At 32.9% G+C, this 14,599-nt stretch overlaps 2 protein-coding genes across 2 annotated transcripts; one reads left to right on the top strand and one right to left on the bottom strand.

Moving 5' to 3' along the window:
* The first annotated feature begins 825 nt into the window (after positions 1 to 825).
* On the top strand, positions 826 to 8,983 carry tymp (thymidine phosphorylase). Its single transcript, XM_073838632.1, has 10 exons — positions 826 to 924; positions 1,793 to 1,961; positions 2,033 to 2,229; positions 2,604 to 2,702; positions 3,927 to 4,056; positions 4,135 to 4,253; positions 5,272 to 5,434; positions 5,516 to 5,743; positions 5,944 to 6,084; positions 7,689 to 8,983. The coding sequence occupies exons 2-10, from the start codon at positions 1,826 to 1,828 to the stop codon at positions 7,841 to 7,843; spliced, it is 1,368 nt and encodes a 455-aa protein (XP_073694733.1). The 5' UTR covers positions 826 to 924; positions 1,793 to 1,825; the 3' UTR covers positions 7,844 to 8,983.
* On the bottom strand, positions 8,982 to 11,091 carry lsm8 (LSM8 homolog, U6 small nuclear RNA associated). The gene is made up of 4 exons (XM_073838633.1): positions 10,957 to 11,091; positions 10,553 to 10,593; positions 9,721 to 9,848; positions 8,982 to 9,252 (listed from the first exon to the last, which is right to left on the bottom strand). Exons 1-4 carry the CDS (start codon positions 10,985 to 10,987, stop codon positions 9,162 to 9,164), a joined length of 291 nt encoding a protein of 96 aa, XP_073694734.1. The 5' UTR covers positions 10,988 to 11,091; the 3' UTR covers positions 8,982 to 9,161.
* Between the last annotated feature and the right edge of the window lie 3,508 nt (positions 11,092 to 14,599).

Below are 14,599 nucleotides of genomic sequence, written 5' to 3'. Positions count from 1 at the left end.
ATAACACTCATAAATATTTTATTTATTATGAGCTTTAATGACATCTTAGCATTTACCATATTATTCATTATAATATACAAAGAAAATATTTTGGTCAACAAAAACAGTAATTCAATTCAATTCAATTCAAGTTTATTTGTATAGCGCTTTTCAGGATACAAATCGTTGCAAGTACAGAAAATTTAGGTTTCTACAATATATTTAGTAGCTAAGTAATAAACTGTATTTATATTTAAAAAACGCAAAATGCAACTGGCAATTGCTATAAAACATCTTTCCCATGAAAGCACAATTCAACATTACACAAAAATGTATGCTTAGAGGATAGACTTCACAAAAAAGTCGTAATTTAGCAGGTTTGAAGACACCATTGTCAGTGCTATTGAAAACAAGCATTTAGGTAGTTGGACTTTTGCCTCCAAACCTTTGGCTACTTATTGCTCTTGTGACAACTATCCCATGCGACAACTGACCCTGGTCTCCATAAAATGCTTAACAGGCTAGTAACTCATATACAGTAAGTTATCTTATATTTTTCATTCATATAGTGCTAAAGTTACCTATTTAATGTCATGCATAACATGGACACGTTCCGAATATCAAGCTGTTTAAATAACATAATTGCGTTATTTTTATTTATAAAAGGTTTTTTGACGTGTTAAAAATGATTTATATTACGTAAGACATCATGTAATTATTAGACAAAAGGACTACTGGTATTCGTAGCAGTCGATGCTGTAAATTCACGTTATAGCCTCAGGTGTCCACTGATGTACTGTAAGCCATGTGGCTGTCCACTGACAGTGCATTCACATTTATTACAGAGTCAGATTGAGAAGAGGCTGGTTATGGTTAATGTGTCACTGGCATATGCTCTGAAAGAGTGCAGGGATTCGGACGCTATTTACTCTGCGGTAAAACAAGGTACGTGTTTGCTTTTACATTTGTTCACGTTTATTTGGGCAACCAGATGTTGGGGTTGAATATCAAGTAGACTTATGCTAATTTTATTAATTACGCACATTTTTAATTATCTACATGTAAACAGAGTTTAAAACAAAACGGCGAACTTCAGAAAAAAACGAACTTAAAGTAAATAGGAAATTGCGAATGCTGTTATTTAATGAGATCTCCATCACTTTCACTTTCAGTCTTGAATTTGCAAAAATGTTTTTTGTTATTTGCAATGTTCTGTTTGCAGTATTTGTAGATCATTTATTTCTTACAACTGTAGTGGAAGGTGATTGGCCGAGGTGCCAACTCCTCTATTCTCACATTTATTTATATAAATACAGCCAGGTAGTATTTCCATTAACATATCTATTGTTTTATAATTTAAAATCACTCTGATAAAATGCTTTTTCGTGGTTTTAACTTCTTTTTTTAATATAAATGCTATTTTTTTTTTCAAAAATAGTTATAAACATTCAAAATTGTTTAGCTTTAGATGCCTCTTGCATACAACTGTCAATTTTAGCCTGTGAATTACATTTATGAAAAATGCAATAGCTATTTAATTGGTAAAACTTTGCTGTTTGTTAACATTAACACACTGTAGATATTTCTACTTCAAAATATATTAAATATAACAGTACAAATGAAATTTTAACAGGTAAAAAAGTTAAATTATACCATGCAAATGGTTAACTTCAATAAACAGCAAGTTTTTTTTTTTTTTGAGCTGGACAGATGTCATTATGTAATTAAATCAACTGTAGCACAATTTGGATAAAATCTTACCCTTGACGTAACATTTCCTCTGTACAAAGTTCCTGTTTTATGCCTCCCACAGTTGTTGGCTGGAGACACACAATCTGATGTAAAGATGTCATCTAAAGACAACACTATTAGTTTCCCAGAGCTTATAAAGCTGAAGCGAGACGGTGGCCAACTCAGCGAAGCAGAGATAGGCACTTTTGTACTAGGAGTCACGTTGGGAGCCATCCAGAAGACTCAAATAGGTAAGAACATGATCACATAAATTGTGTTTGGGTGGAATTTTTCTAAAATAATTCTACTGAACCTTGCGTAGGTGCTATGCTAATGGCTATATGGCAGAAAGGCATGACTGAAGAAGAGACCCTGGCATTGACAAGAGAGATGATGAACTCTGGAGAGACCTTTAAATGGCCGGAGGAATGGCTTGTGGTTGACAAACACTCAACCGGTGGCGTCGGAGACAAAGTCAGCCTTCCGCTTGCTCCAGCTTTGGCTGCATGTGGCTGTAAGGTACAGGAAATTCCCTAGACTATATTTTAAACTATTGTACTCAAAATCAAAATTTTAAGAGATTTAAAAAAAAAAGCAATGTGATGATGTACAATCTTAAAAATAAAGGATCTAAAAGTTCCTAAAAGAACCATTTTTATGAACATTTTTCGAATATAAAGAACCTTTTCTGAATTTGAAAGGTTCCATGGATGTTTAAGGTTCTTTACAGAACCATTGATGCCAATAAAGAGTGTAAGATTAATTCAAATTTTGGCGATTCTGCACTATTTCTAGGGCACAATTTCTACTCAATTACATTTTCCACTGCCAACTTTTGAATTTATTTTAAAAGGAGCAGTTGAGGTATTTTAGACATGTAGGTTTTTTTCTAGGTGCCCATGATAAGTGGAAGAGGACTGGCACATACAGGTGGCACTTTGGACAAGCTGGAGTCTATACCTGGATTTAAAGTCAACCAGTCAGTTGAACAGGTAAAGTGGGATTTCTTTATCCTTAAAATGATGCTTTAACTGCTTTCTAATTGTGACAAAAATCAAGAGATTCAATATTGGCTTATTAACTGTCGGATTGAGGTAAATACAGTCCTCAGGTTGTATTATTAAAATAAAAATGAGTATTAAATAATACCTAAATTAAAATAAATAAATATTTTTAAATTCATTTTTACATTTGTGAAGACATTGTAAACTAAAGTATATTTCCAAGAATACACCACATAATCGTAATCATGTTGCAACATGCTGAAGAGGATTTTGTAAAATGGCAATTTCCAAGGTTTATAGGTCAAGGGTTTTTGAAATCTTGAAATCTGCCTCAAATGCAAATCTTCACAAATGCAAACGTAAATATAAAAAGGATGACAGCCATTTATTAAAGAAACAAAGAAGTTGTAGATTTTTATGACAGACTGTTAGATTATGAGTTTACTTCAATTCAGTTAAAAGTAATAAAGATTAAAAGTGATATAAATTAAATTATTATAAGTTAATTGGAGCTTGATACTGATTTTATCCTAAAATCTAACAGTTCTGACTGCTAAGGAAAAACTAAAAAACTGTTTGCAACAAAATTTTAAAAGCCTCATGAATCAATGAATCATGTTCCTTACTCTTCCTTAAAAGATCCAGTATGAAGTTCTGATTAACAGGTTGCATAAATATATTATATATATACTGAATCATCTGTTCAGGAGAACACGTATCTAAATGAGGAACTGACTGACTAATGCATACTGACATATCATAAAATCCTGCTAACCATGTCTTCCATGGTCTGTTCTAGCATTTATAATTAATGTTGATACTGAATATGAGCGTCATCAAATCAATTTTTACCAACTGAATGTAATCCTAATATAATGAAATCTATGTAAATGAATGTCGCCCATGTACTGATTCATCACAGCATGCTGCCTCTCCCAAAGCGAATGATTTAATATACGCCGTATTTCAGAAACACCCTTGTTACTGGCCAAAGTTAGAAGTAAGAACTCAATAAAAGGTTACTACTATTGTACTATTACTACATTACACAGTATATATATATATTATATAGAGTGACAAATAAATCAGACAGTAATTTAATTTATTAAATTAAATGTATGTGATTATGTGATTGGACTGCCATATGTAGCAATTTTTTTTTACACACACACAAAACTAAATATATTATTATTTTATATTATATGCTTCTAGGTGAAGCAGATCCTCAAGGATGTTGGCTGCTGCATTGTGGGACAGACAGAGAGTCTAGTTCCAGCGGATCGTGTTCTCTACGCCATCAGAGACGCCACATCGACTGTTGATAGTCTTCCTCTTATCATCAGTAAGATTAACCTGATAAACTTCTCATTGCAATATTAATCCCACTTCTCATGATTATTTTTGTCCATGTTCTGCACAGGCTCCATCATCTCTAAGAAAGGTGCTGAAGGTCTGAGTGCTCTTATGTTAGATGTGAAGTTTGGCAGTGCTGCTCTGTATAAAGATCTGGACAGCGCTCGCCAACTTGCTCAGTCACTGGTAAGAGAGCTTTTAGTCTTTACGTTATATTATCACTATTGCTGCTACATTATCATTCTACATAATCGAGTTGCTTCCAAAATTCCCTTGGTTGGAAATATGCTGTTTATGTGTCCATCAGTGTTTAGAACTGCATTCTAAACACTCTGTGAACAGCCAGCTTCTTTGGCAATGAATGTTTGTGGCTTACCCTCCTTGTGAAGGGTGTCAATGATTGTCTTCTGGACAACTGTCAGATCAGCAGTCTTCCCCATGATATGTATCCTAGTGAACCAAACTGAGAGACCATTTAGAAGGCTCAGGAAAACTTTGCAGGTGTTTTGAGTTGGTTAGCTGATTGGCATGTCACCATATTCTAATTTGTTGAGATAGCCAATTGGAGTTTTTTGTGAAATGTGAGCCAAATCATCACAATTAAAAGAACCAAAGACTTAAACTACTTCAGTCTGTGTGCATTAAATTGATTTAATACACAAGTTTCACAATTTGAGCTGAATTACTGAAATAAATGGAACTTTTCCATGACATTCTAATTTATTGAGATGCACCTGTATATCTTTTGAAAAGAAATGATCATTTGTCAGTGTGGTGAATAACAAAATAACAACTATTCTAGCAATAAAAGGTATAATAAATACAGGTAAAATCATAATAAAATAATAATAATACTAGTAGTCAGTCCGGCCAATGGAATTTTCTTTTATAAACCGACCCGGCCCCCCATTAAAGAAAAGAAAATTATGTGGCCCTCTCAGAAAAAAGTTTGGGGACCCCTGGTGTAATCCAAATCCATGCTGTTGTTTACATCCAAGTATCAAAAATATAGTTGGCATAGCATCTGGGTTACTGACCAAACCGTGACATAAGTCCTCTATAGGGTAGTGAAATTATTATATTTCTACTTACGTACTTACATTCAAATTGCACTGCGTTGTTTGCTAGACCTAAATAAGCATTGAAAAGGCATCGTTAATTCAACTCTGAATGACACACAATCCTGATGTCCATGTACTTGTAGGTCACTGCAGGCAACAAGCTGGGTGTGAAAACAGGGGCTGTTCTTAGCCGAATGAATGCACCTATTGGCCAGACTGTGGGAAATGCGGTCGAGGTGTGTGAAGCCCTTGAGTGTCTTAAAGGACGAGGGCCAGATGATCTCAAGGAACTGGTTATTGATTTAGGTAAGGAGAAGCACCAATTTTAAACATACATAAAGATAGCCGTCTGCAATAAGCAAGCATAAAAGTGTCCATTGTATTTAGGTGGCTATCTGTTGTGGATGTGTGGCCACTCCTGTACTCTAGAGGCTGGGAAATCTGAAATCACTCTGAAGTTGGAGAATGGGGAAGCCCTGAAAAAGTTTGAGGCGATGCTGAAGGCTCAGGGTGTGTTGGCAGATGTTGCACATTCCCTGTGCTCAAACGAGAGCGACTACTTTAAGCACATGAAGCGTGCAGCACACCAGACAGAGCTCGAGGTGCTAGATGATGGTAATTATGTTCCATGTTCTCGTTTGAAAATCAAATATGTTAATTATTTTTACATAACGCTAACAGCACAGGCATGATTATAAACAGATCGCACAGAGCGCGCTATTAATATTCACTGTTATTCATCTATATGCAATCATCACGTCCATTATCTCAGCGGCAGCCATTGTGTGTGTATGTGTGAACCGTTTGATTGACAGGAGCCGTTTTGGACATTGACGGTTTGGCCCTGGCTAAAGTGCTGCATAAACTAGGGGCAGGACGCACTAAATCGGGAGAGGAAATCGATTATAGTGTGGGAGCGGAGATCTTGGTTAAGATGGGACAGCAGGTACAGAAAGGTCAGTCTCAATTATCATCTCTGCTTGGAATTAAAAACTGATATCCAACTTTTTCTTTCATGTGAAGTAAGTCTATGGGTGAGACTTCCAGTTCATTAGCCGCTATACAGGCATAACGTGAATAACAACATGCAATAAACGGTAAAACTGTTTGCACTACAAACCACTGTGTTCATATTTAGACACGACATTAAAATTTGCAATATCAAAAAGCAAAACAAGCTGTTTTGTACAGCTAAAAATAACTGGATGTGGATGAGACGGGAAGCCAAACACATAAAATGTACTCCTATGGGAACAAAAAGGTGGATACATCTAAGTTCTAACTAAAAAAAGTACACTGAATATTAAAAAAATCGCATTGAAAAGTTTTTCAATATGCAAAAATCAGTGAACGTATATAAAAGTCAAAAACTTCACTGTAATGTATGTTTACTTCAGTAATTGGTTGTCTTAGAATAAAGTAATGTTATTAATAACTATTTATTTTTACATGTATAATCCAATTTTGCATACAAATTTAGCCAGTCCTATTAAATGATGAGTCAGGACTAATATTTATCACACTAGAAATGGGTCAAGTTGCACTTTGGGATATAGTGTGCTATATTGTCCCATAGTGTGCTATGGCTGTAATGTTAAAATTGAAATATGCACTCATGCTATGAGTAGTAGGTCATATTTCACCCAATAATCAACAAAACAAAAACAAAAATCAACAATTATCAATTTTTATCCGCTTTAAGTTCATTCATCACACTCAAAATGAGTCAAATTGCATATTTAATCAAAAATACAGAGGGAAAAAAAATTATATTTTGCAGTATTATTAACTTTAATGAATAGTATTGTAATTTAAAATAACAGTTTTATATTTTAATATACTTTAAAATATAATTTATTTCTGATGCAAAGCTGAATTTTCATCAGCCATTACTCCAGTCTTCAGTGTCGGATGATCCTTCAGAAGTCATTCTAATAAGCTGATTTATGATCAATAAAAATGAATAAAAAGTTAAAAAGTATTTATTTAAAATAGAGATCTTTTCTAACAATATAAGTCATTACTATCACTTTTTATCAATTTAACACATCCTTGCTGAATAAAAGTATTAATTTCTCACAAAGAAAGCAAGAAAAGATTTATGGTGAACAGTAGTGTATATTGTTAGAAATGATTTCTATTTTAGAAATACTTTTTAATGTTTAATTCATCAAAGAATCCTGAAAGAAAGTATCACAGGTTACAAAAAAATATTCAGTAGTGTTTCCAACACTATGAATAAATAAGCATATTAGAATGATTTCTGAAGAATCATGTGACACTGAAGACTGAGGTAATGATGCTGAAAATTCACCTTTGCATCACAGGAATAAATTCTATTTTAAAGTATATTAAAATAGAAATCCACTATTTTATATTGCAATAATATTTCACAATATTACAGTTTTTTCTGTATTTTTAAACAACTACACACAGCCTTGATGAGCAGAAAATACTACTTTAAAAAACCCACCATGTTTGCAAATGTGAAAATGTTAAATTCTGCAAAGGGTTTATTGTGACAAATCTATATTGACACCCTATTGACTCAATTTGGCAGGCGAATCATGGATCAGGATTCATCACAACTGCCCAGATCTGAGCACACACTATCCTGACCTGCAGAAAGCTTTGATCATTGGCAGCCGTGACAAATACAAGGCAGTATCGCGTGTGGCAGAATTCATCGACCCAGATAATCCCAGCATGTCTTAACACAGCCTCATTCAGGACTTATTTTGTCAAATATTTAAGTCTGAATGTACTGTTACCAAGAAACAGTTTTCTTTATATGAAGCACTAGAGAGTTTTTACAAGAACAAACAACAACACTGACCTTTGAGCTCTTGATCGGGAAAATTTTAAAGCATATTTGCTTACCAGTAGCTGAAATATGACTGTAGCCAGGGTCAGCTTGACCCAGTTCAGTTGCAGCTCTAAACAAAATCACCTAAACCAGATGATCAAGGCCTATGGCTTGAACTTGAAAATTGCAGCCAGGTGTGTTGGAGCAGGATTGAGTGCACTAGAATAGTTGATTAAATGCTGCCACCATTCACTCGCAGAGGCACTGCAGCATTACAGACCACAAATTTTTGAAGAGCTCCAGAGTCTGAGAAAACAGGGTCAACTCTTGTTCTTTTTGTATAAAAAGCATCCTTGATGATGCCTAACATACATAGATCTGGCAGAAGCCTTAAAATGCCTTTAAAGTGTAACACTGGTGCTTCATTTATAGTTTTCAATTAAGTCTTTCTCTGTGTATTTAATCAAATCAATTAATCAGTATAATTATTTTTTTCTTTTTATAATAAATGAAGGTTGGAGAAGAGAATAGAGTGATATTGCTGCCACATAGTGGTGCGAATCATGTCCAACATGGCAACAATGGTGAGCCCCTAATGTAATTTGCACATTTTCACATCCTTAAATTATAAACTATACTAATAAGATTTGTTTTTTGGCCATTGTAACAATTTTTACAATAAATTTTCAAAATATCAGCAGCCAATATTCTAATTAATGTGACTTCTTTTTTTGTTGTAAAACTAAATCAGAATTAGTTTTCATTATCGTAATGAGACGTTTTTGGAAAATATATATATATTTTTAATCAATGGCTCTCTAATGGGTTTTATTTTCTTTATGCAATAACAATTTGTAATTATTTTGACTTTGTTGATAAATATAACCTGGATATTTCTTTGAGAGATTCACTCAATCATATTTGACAGTTCATATTTATGGCAGTCTAAATTTTAGTCTAAAACTGACCAGGAACCAGTTACTTACATCAGTCGTCATCTCCTCTTTTTTGCCTCCGTCAAAAATAAAAATGCACTTTTAAATCAAATACTTTCCCAGTTTTTTTATTATTTCAACACACGTAAAAAAGGATATGCATTCAAGTCTATTTTCTCCAAGATTAAAAAAGCAAATAATATTGCTGCTTTACGTTGCCTAGAGTAAGTCTTCAAAGGGAGACGAGGAATTTCATCTAAAGGTGGATTTTTCTGTCCTGGTTTGGGAGGCATCAGTGCGCCACGGAATTGAGCGGTTCTGCTCTTATGTTTCCAAGATCCAGCGCGGAGTCTGTTTCTTCGTCGATTTCACCGATTACAGCCCTTAAACACAAACATACAAGATTTTAAAATTCAATAAAGTCTGCAGTGAATGTAAATGTGACCCTGAACCACAAAACCAGTCATAAGGGCCATTTTCTGAGATTTATACATAATCTGAAAGGTGGATAAAGGGACAATGTTTGGTTCAGATACAACTATTTGAAAATCTGCAATCTGAGGGTGCAAAAAAAACTAAATATTGAGAAAATCGCCTTTAAAGCTGTCTAAATTATGTTCTTAGCTATGCATATTACTAATCAAAAATTAAATTTAGATTTATAATAGGAAATTTACAAAATATCTTCATGAAACATGATCTTTACTTAATATCCTAAAGATTTTTTGCATAAAAATCGATCATTTCAACCTATATAATGTATTTTTGGCTATTGCCACTTAAGACTGGTTTTGTGTTCCAGGGTCACAAATAAGCAGGACTTATAAATACTAAAGAAGCATAATACATACACATTATCGCCTCTGACAATATACAGTCCCAGAACCACCTGCTCTACGCCCTGGGAAGAGCTGAACACCCGCTCGTGGCTTTCATCCAGGATGAGATTGATCGTCTGATCGAAGCCCTTTAGTGTCCCCTAAAGACAAAACAATAGAAGTCATAAACAGGCTCCTTTATTAATGCACATAAACTATGTTACTTAAAGGAGAAGTTCACTTCCAGAGTGAAATCGTTTCTTTCTTCAGTAGCAAAGAAATTAAGGTTTTTGAAGAGAACATTACAGGATTTTTCTCCATATAGTGGACTTCAATGGGGATCAAAAGGTTGAAGGTCCAAATTGCAGTTTCAATGCAGCTTTAAAGGGCTCTACATGATCCCAGTCAAGGAATAAGTGTTTTTTCTAGCAAAACGTTCGATCAATTTCTAAGAAAAATACTAATTTATATGCTTTTTAACCACAAATGCTCATCTTGCTCTAGTGTGACGTACTGACTCAGTGTTTACAAAGCGAATGAACCAAAGTACGCAGACAAAGAGGTACAATCAATTTTTCTTTTTTAAGAAAATGACAGATTTTGTCTTTAGATAATACCCTTATTCCTCGGCTGGGATCGTGTAAAGCCCTTTGAAGCTTCATTAAAACTGCAATTTGGACTTTCAACCCATTGGCCACCATTGAAGTCCACAATATGGAGAAAAATTGTGGAATATTTTCCACAAAAACCTTCATTTCTTTGCGACTGAAGACAGAAAGAAAGAAAGATGACATGAAGGTGAGCAAATCAGGAAATGCTCTTTCTGGAAGTGAACTAATTCTTTAAGGAGATGATAAACACTCACCACAATCATTCTGCCATCTGAAGTGACGATGGCAACCGTCCCTTGAATAATGTTGGTTAGGGAAATATCAGATTAATGAAGACTTACATGTTACATACACATAACACATTGCATAATAGCATAATTCTATTAAACAGATATAATTAGATGAATAGTATGTACGTAGTACATACTATACACATTTATCATGTATATTTACTGTATATATGTAGAGTACATATAATAACTGATACATTACGTTCATAAATGCATACTAAAACGCTAAAATGATTTTATCATAAGCTAAATTGCTTGCGCGCCACATCTCGCGTCTATTAAAACACATAAACACTGTCATGAAAACAACACAACGCCTTTAGCCAATGATCTATGATATCTCCATCAGGAAGACAATCAAAGGATACGGTTGATGTAACTCTCAAGAGCGGTAGACATGTCTGCTGGAGCGTGTTTAAATCCACCGGTTCCCGAGGATAACTACAACGAAACACATTCGTTCAGCTGAGCCGGAAATGAGAACGGAGAGACTCGAGTAGCCGATGACCGATCGCGGCAGTACTAGTCGAGTAGGAGCAATAGAACCCGCGGCGATGTATTTATCCAGAAGATGGCGCACTCGATAGGTTTACAACATATAATACGGTTACAAACGAGCAACCTATGAGATTAGGATCAGTTCTTGGTGAAAAGGCAAATTGTTTCAAGGTCACAGTGGGGGCTGATGGAAATACTGATGGTGATGGATGATGACGATGAAACTGACACAAAAGTATTGTGGTGGTACAATGGTACCGTGTTGATGAGATGGTACTTTGATTTCCCTGCTGAAAAAAAACAAAACAATAGACACCATCACAAAATTGATAATGGCTTTATTGGATTTAATGGGACATGTATTGGTTTTAATGGAAACTGTAATGGACCCTTCTATTGGTGGCTTGTTAAAACCAATAAATTCTAATGAACACACCACAGATAACATTTTTAATGTTTTTAAATTAAAGGTTAAAAGTTGATGGTTTGTAGTGTTTGTAATGGTAGGCTATTTGTAGTAGAAACCCTTAGAATTTGTGACTCTGGACCACAAAACCAGTCATACCAGTCAAACCAGAGATCATCTGAATTATTCGAAAATCTGGAATCTGAGGGTGCAAAAAAAAAAAAAAAATCGCCTTTAAAGTTGTCCAAATTAAGTTCTTAGCTATCAAAAATTAAGTTCTGATATATTTACAGTAGGAAATTTATGGGACATGATCTTTACTTAATATAATGATTTTTGGTATAAAATATATATATATTTGTGGCTATTGTTGGCTATTGCTACACATATCTGTGCTACTAAAGACTGGTTTTGTGTTCCAGGCTCACATTTCTGAGATGGTTTCTATTGTTTGTTTTTGTTTTTCAGCAGGGGTTGTAGAGTATCATATTGATGGTATTTATGTGGCATTTCGAAGTATTCAAACTATTATTTTGGTTTTATTTTCCAATTATTAGCAATATTTAAATGTTTAACCCAACCTTCTGACTATATTTCTTGCTTAAAATGAACCCAAAGTAGGTTGAAGATTAACATTTATTAAAATATTTAAAAATATTTTTTTTACGTTTCTTATTAAAAATGCTGGGTAAAATATGGACAAACCCAGCAACTGGGTTGTTTTGAACCATCAGTTAGGTTAAATGTTTATTTAACTCAACTATTGCTTAAAAATGACTATATGTCTTGCTTAAAATGAACCCAAAGTTTAATAAATAATAATTAAATAACAAAAAATGCTGGGTTAAAAACAACCCAGCGCTGGATGAAATATGGACAAACCCACACCAGTTGGGTTAAATGTTTCTTTAACTCAACTATTGTTTAAAAATGACTATATTTCTTGCTTAAAATGAACCCAAAGTAGGTTAAAAAAAACATTTATTAATATGTTTAAAAGTTTAAAAAAGAATAATTAAATAATAAACTTTTTTATATTTCTTATTAAAAATGTTGGGTGAAATATGGACAAACCCAGCAACTGGGTTGTTTTGACTCATAAACAGTTGGGTTGAATGTTGATTTCACTCAACTACTGCTTAAAGATTACTATATTTCTTGCTTAAAATAGACCCAAATTTTCTTATTAAAAATGCTGGGTTAAAAACAACCCAGCGCTGGGTGAAATATGGACAAACCCACAGCAGCTGGGTTAACTGCTTTTTTTTTTAACTCAACTATTGCTTAAAATGACTATATTTATTGCTTACAATGAACCTAAAGTAGGTTGAAAATTAACATTTATTAATATGTTCAATAAATGAACATTTATTAATAATTTGAAAAAATAATAATTTTAAAAATTAACTTTTTTTAAGTTTCTTATTAAAAATGCTGGGTTAAAAACAACCCAGTGCTGGATGAAATATGGACAAACCCACAGCAGTTGGGTTAAATGTTTTAATAACTCAACTATTGCTTAAAAATGACTATATTTATTGCTAATGAACCCAAAGTAGGTTGTAAATTCACATTTATTAATATGTTCAATAAATGAACATGTATTAATTAGTTGAATAAATAATAATTTAATAATAAACGTTGTTTCTTATTTAAAATGCTGGATTAAAAAGTTGAAAAAATAATAATTTTAAAAATTTACTTTTTAAAGTTTCTCATTAAAAATGCTGGGTGAAATATGGACAAACCCACAGCGGTTGGGTTAAATGTTTCTTTAACTCAACTATTGCTTAAAAATTACTATATTTATTGCTTAAAATGAACCCGAAGTAGATTGTAAATTAACATTTATTAATATGTTCAATAAATGAACATGTATTTATAAGTTGAATAAATAATAAACATTTTTAAGTTTCCTATTAAAAATGCTGGGTTAAAAACAACCCAGCGCCGGTGAAATATGGACAAACCCAGCGACTGGGTAGTTTTGACCCACAGCAGTTGGGTTAAATTTTTTTTTTTTTTTTTTACTCAATTATTGCTTAAAAATTACTATATTTCTTGCTTAAAATGAACCTAAAGGTTGGAAATTAACATTATTAATAAGTTAAATAAATATTTATTAAAAAGAAAAAAATGCTGGGTTAAAAACAACCCAGTGCTGGGTAAAATATGGACAAACCCAGTGACTGGGTAGTTTTGACCCACAGCAGTTGGGTTAAATTATTATTTATTTTACTCAACTATTGCTTAAATGAAAATATGGACAAACCCACAGCGGTTGGGTTAAATGTTTTTTTTTTTTTTAACTCAACTATTGCTTAAAAATTACTATATTTCTTGCTTAAAATTAACCTAAAGTAGGTTGAAAATGAACATTTATTAATATGTTCAATAAATGAACATTTATTAATTAGTTGAATAAATACTAAGTAATAAATCTTTTTTAAATTTCTTATTAAAAATGCTGGGTTAAAAACAACCCAGCGCTTGATGAAATATGGACAAACCCACAGCGGTTGGGTTAAATGTTTCATTAACTCAACTATTGCTTAAAATGAGCCCAAAGTAGGTTGTAAATTAACATTTATTAATATGTAAAAAAAAAAAAAAAAAAAAAACGTTTTTTTTTTTTATTTCTTATTAAAATGCTGGGTTAAAAACAACCCAGTGAAATATGGACAAACTCAGCGACTGGGTTATTTTAACCCACAGCGATTGGGTTAAATGTTTTTTTTTAACTCAACTATTGCTTAAAAATGACTATATTTCTTGCTTAAAATAAACCCAAAGTAGGTTGTAAATTAACATTTATTAATAAGTTGAATAAATAATAAAGTTTCTTATTAAAAATGCAGGGTTAAACACAACCCAGTGCTGGATGAAATACGGTCAAACTTTTTTTTTTTTAACTCAACTATTGCTTAAAAATGACTATATTTCTTGCTTTAAATGAACCCAAAGTAGGTTAGAAATTAACATTTATTAATATGTTTAATAAATTAAGATTTATTAATAAGTTGAATAAATAATATTAAAGTTTCTTATTAAAAATGCTTGGTTAAAAACTACCCAGCGCTGGGTGAAATATGGACAAACCCAGCACT

Source organism: Garra rufa, chromosome 4, assembly GCF_049309525.1.
Source record: "Garra rufa chromosome 4, GarRuf1.0, whole genome shotgun sequence".
In the NCBI taxonomy this organism is placed as follows: domain Eukaryota; kingdom Metazoa; phylum Chordata; class Actinopteri; order Cypriniformes; family Cyprinidae; genus Garra; species Garra rufa.
Note: the sequence above shows the minus strand (reverse complement) of the source record. Positions and strands in the feature narration are given on the sequence as shown.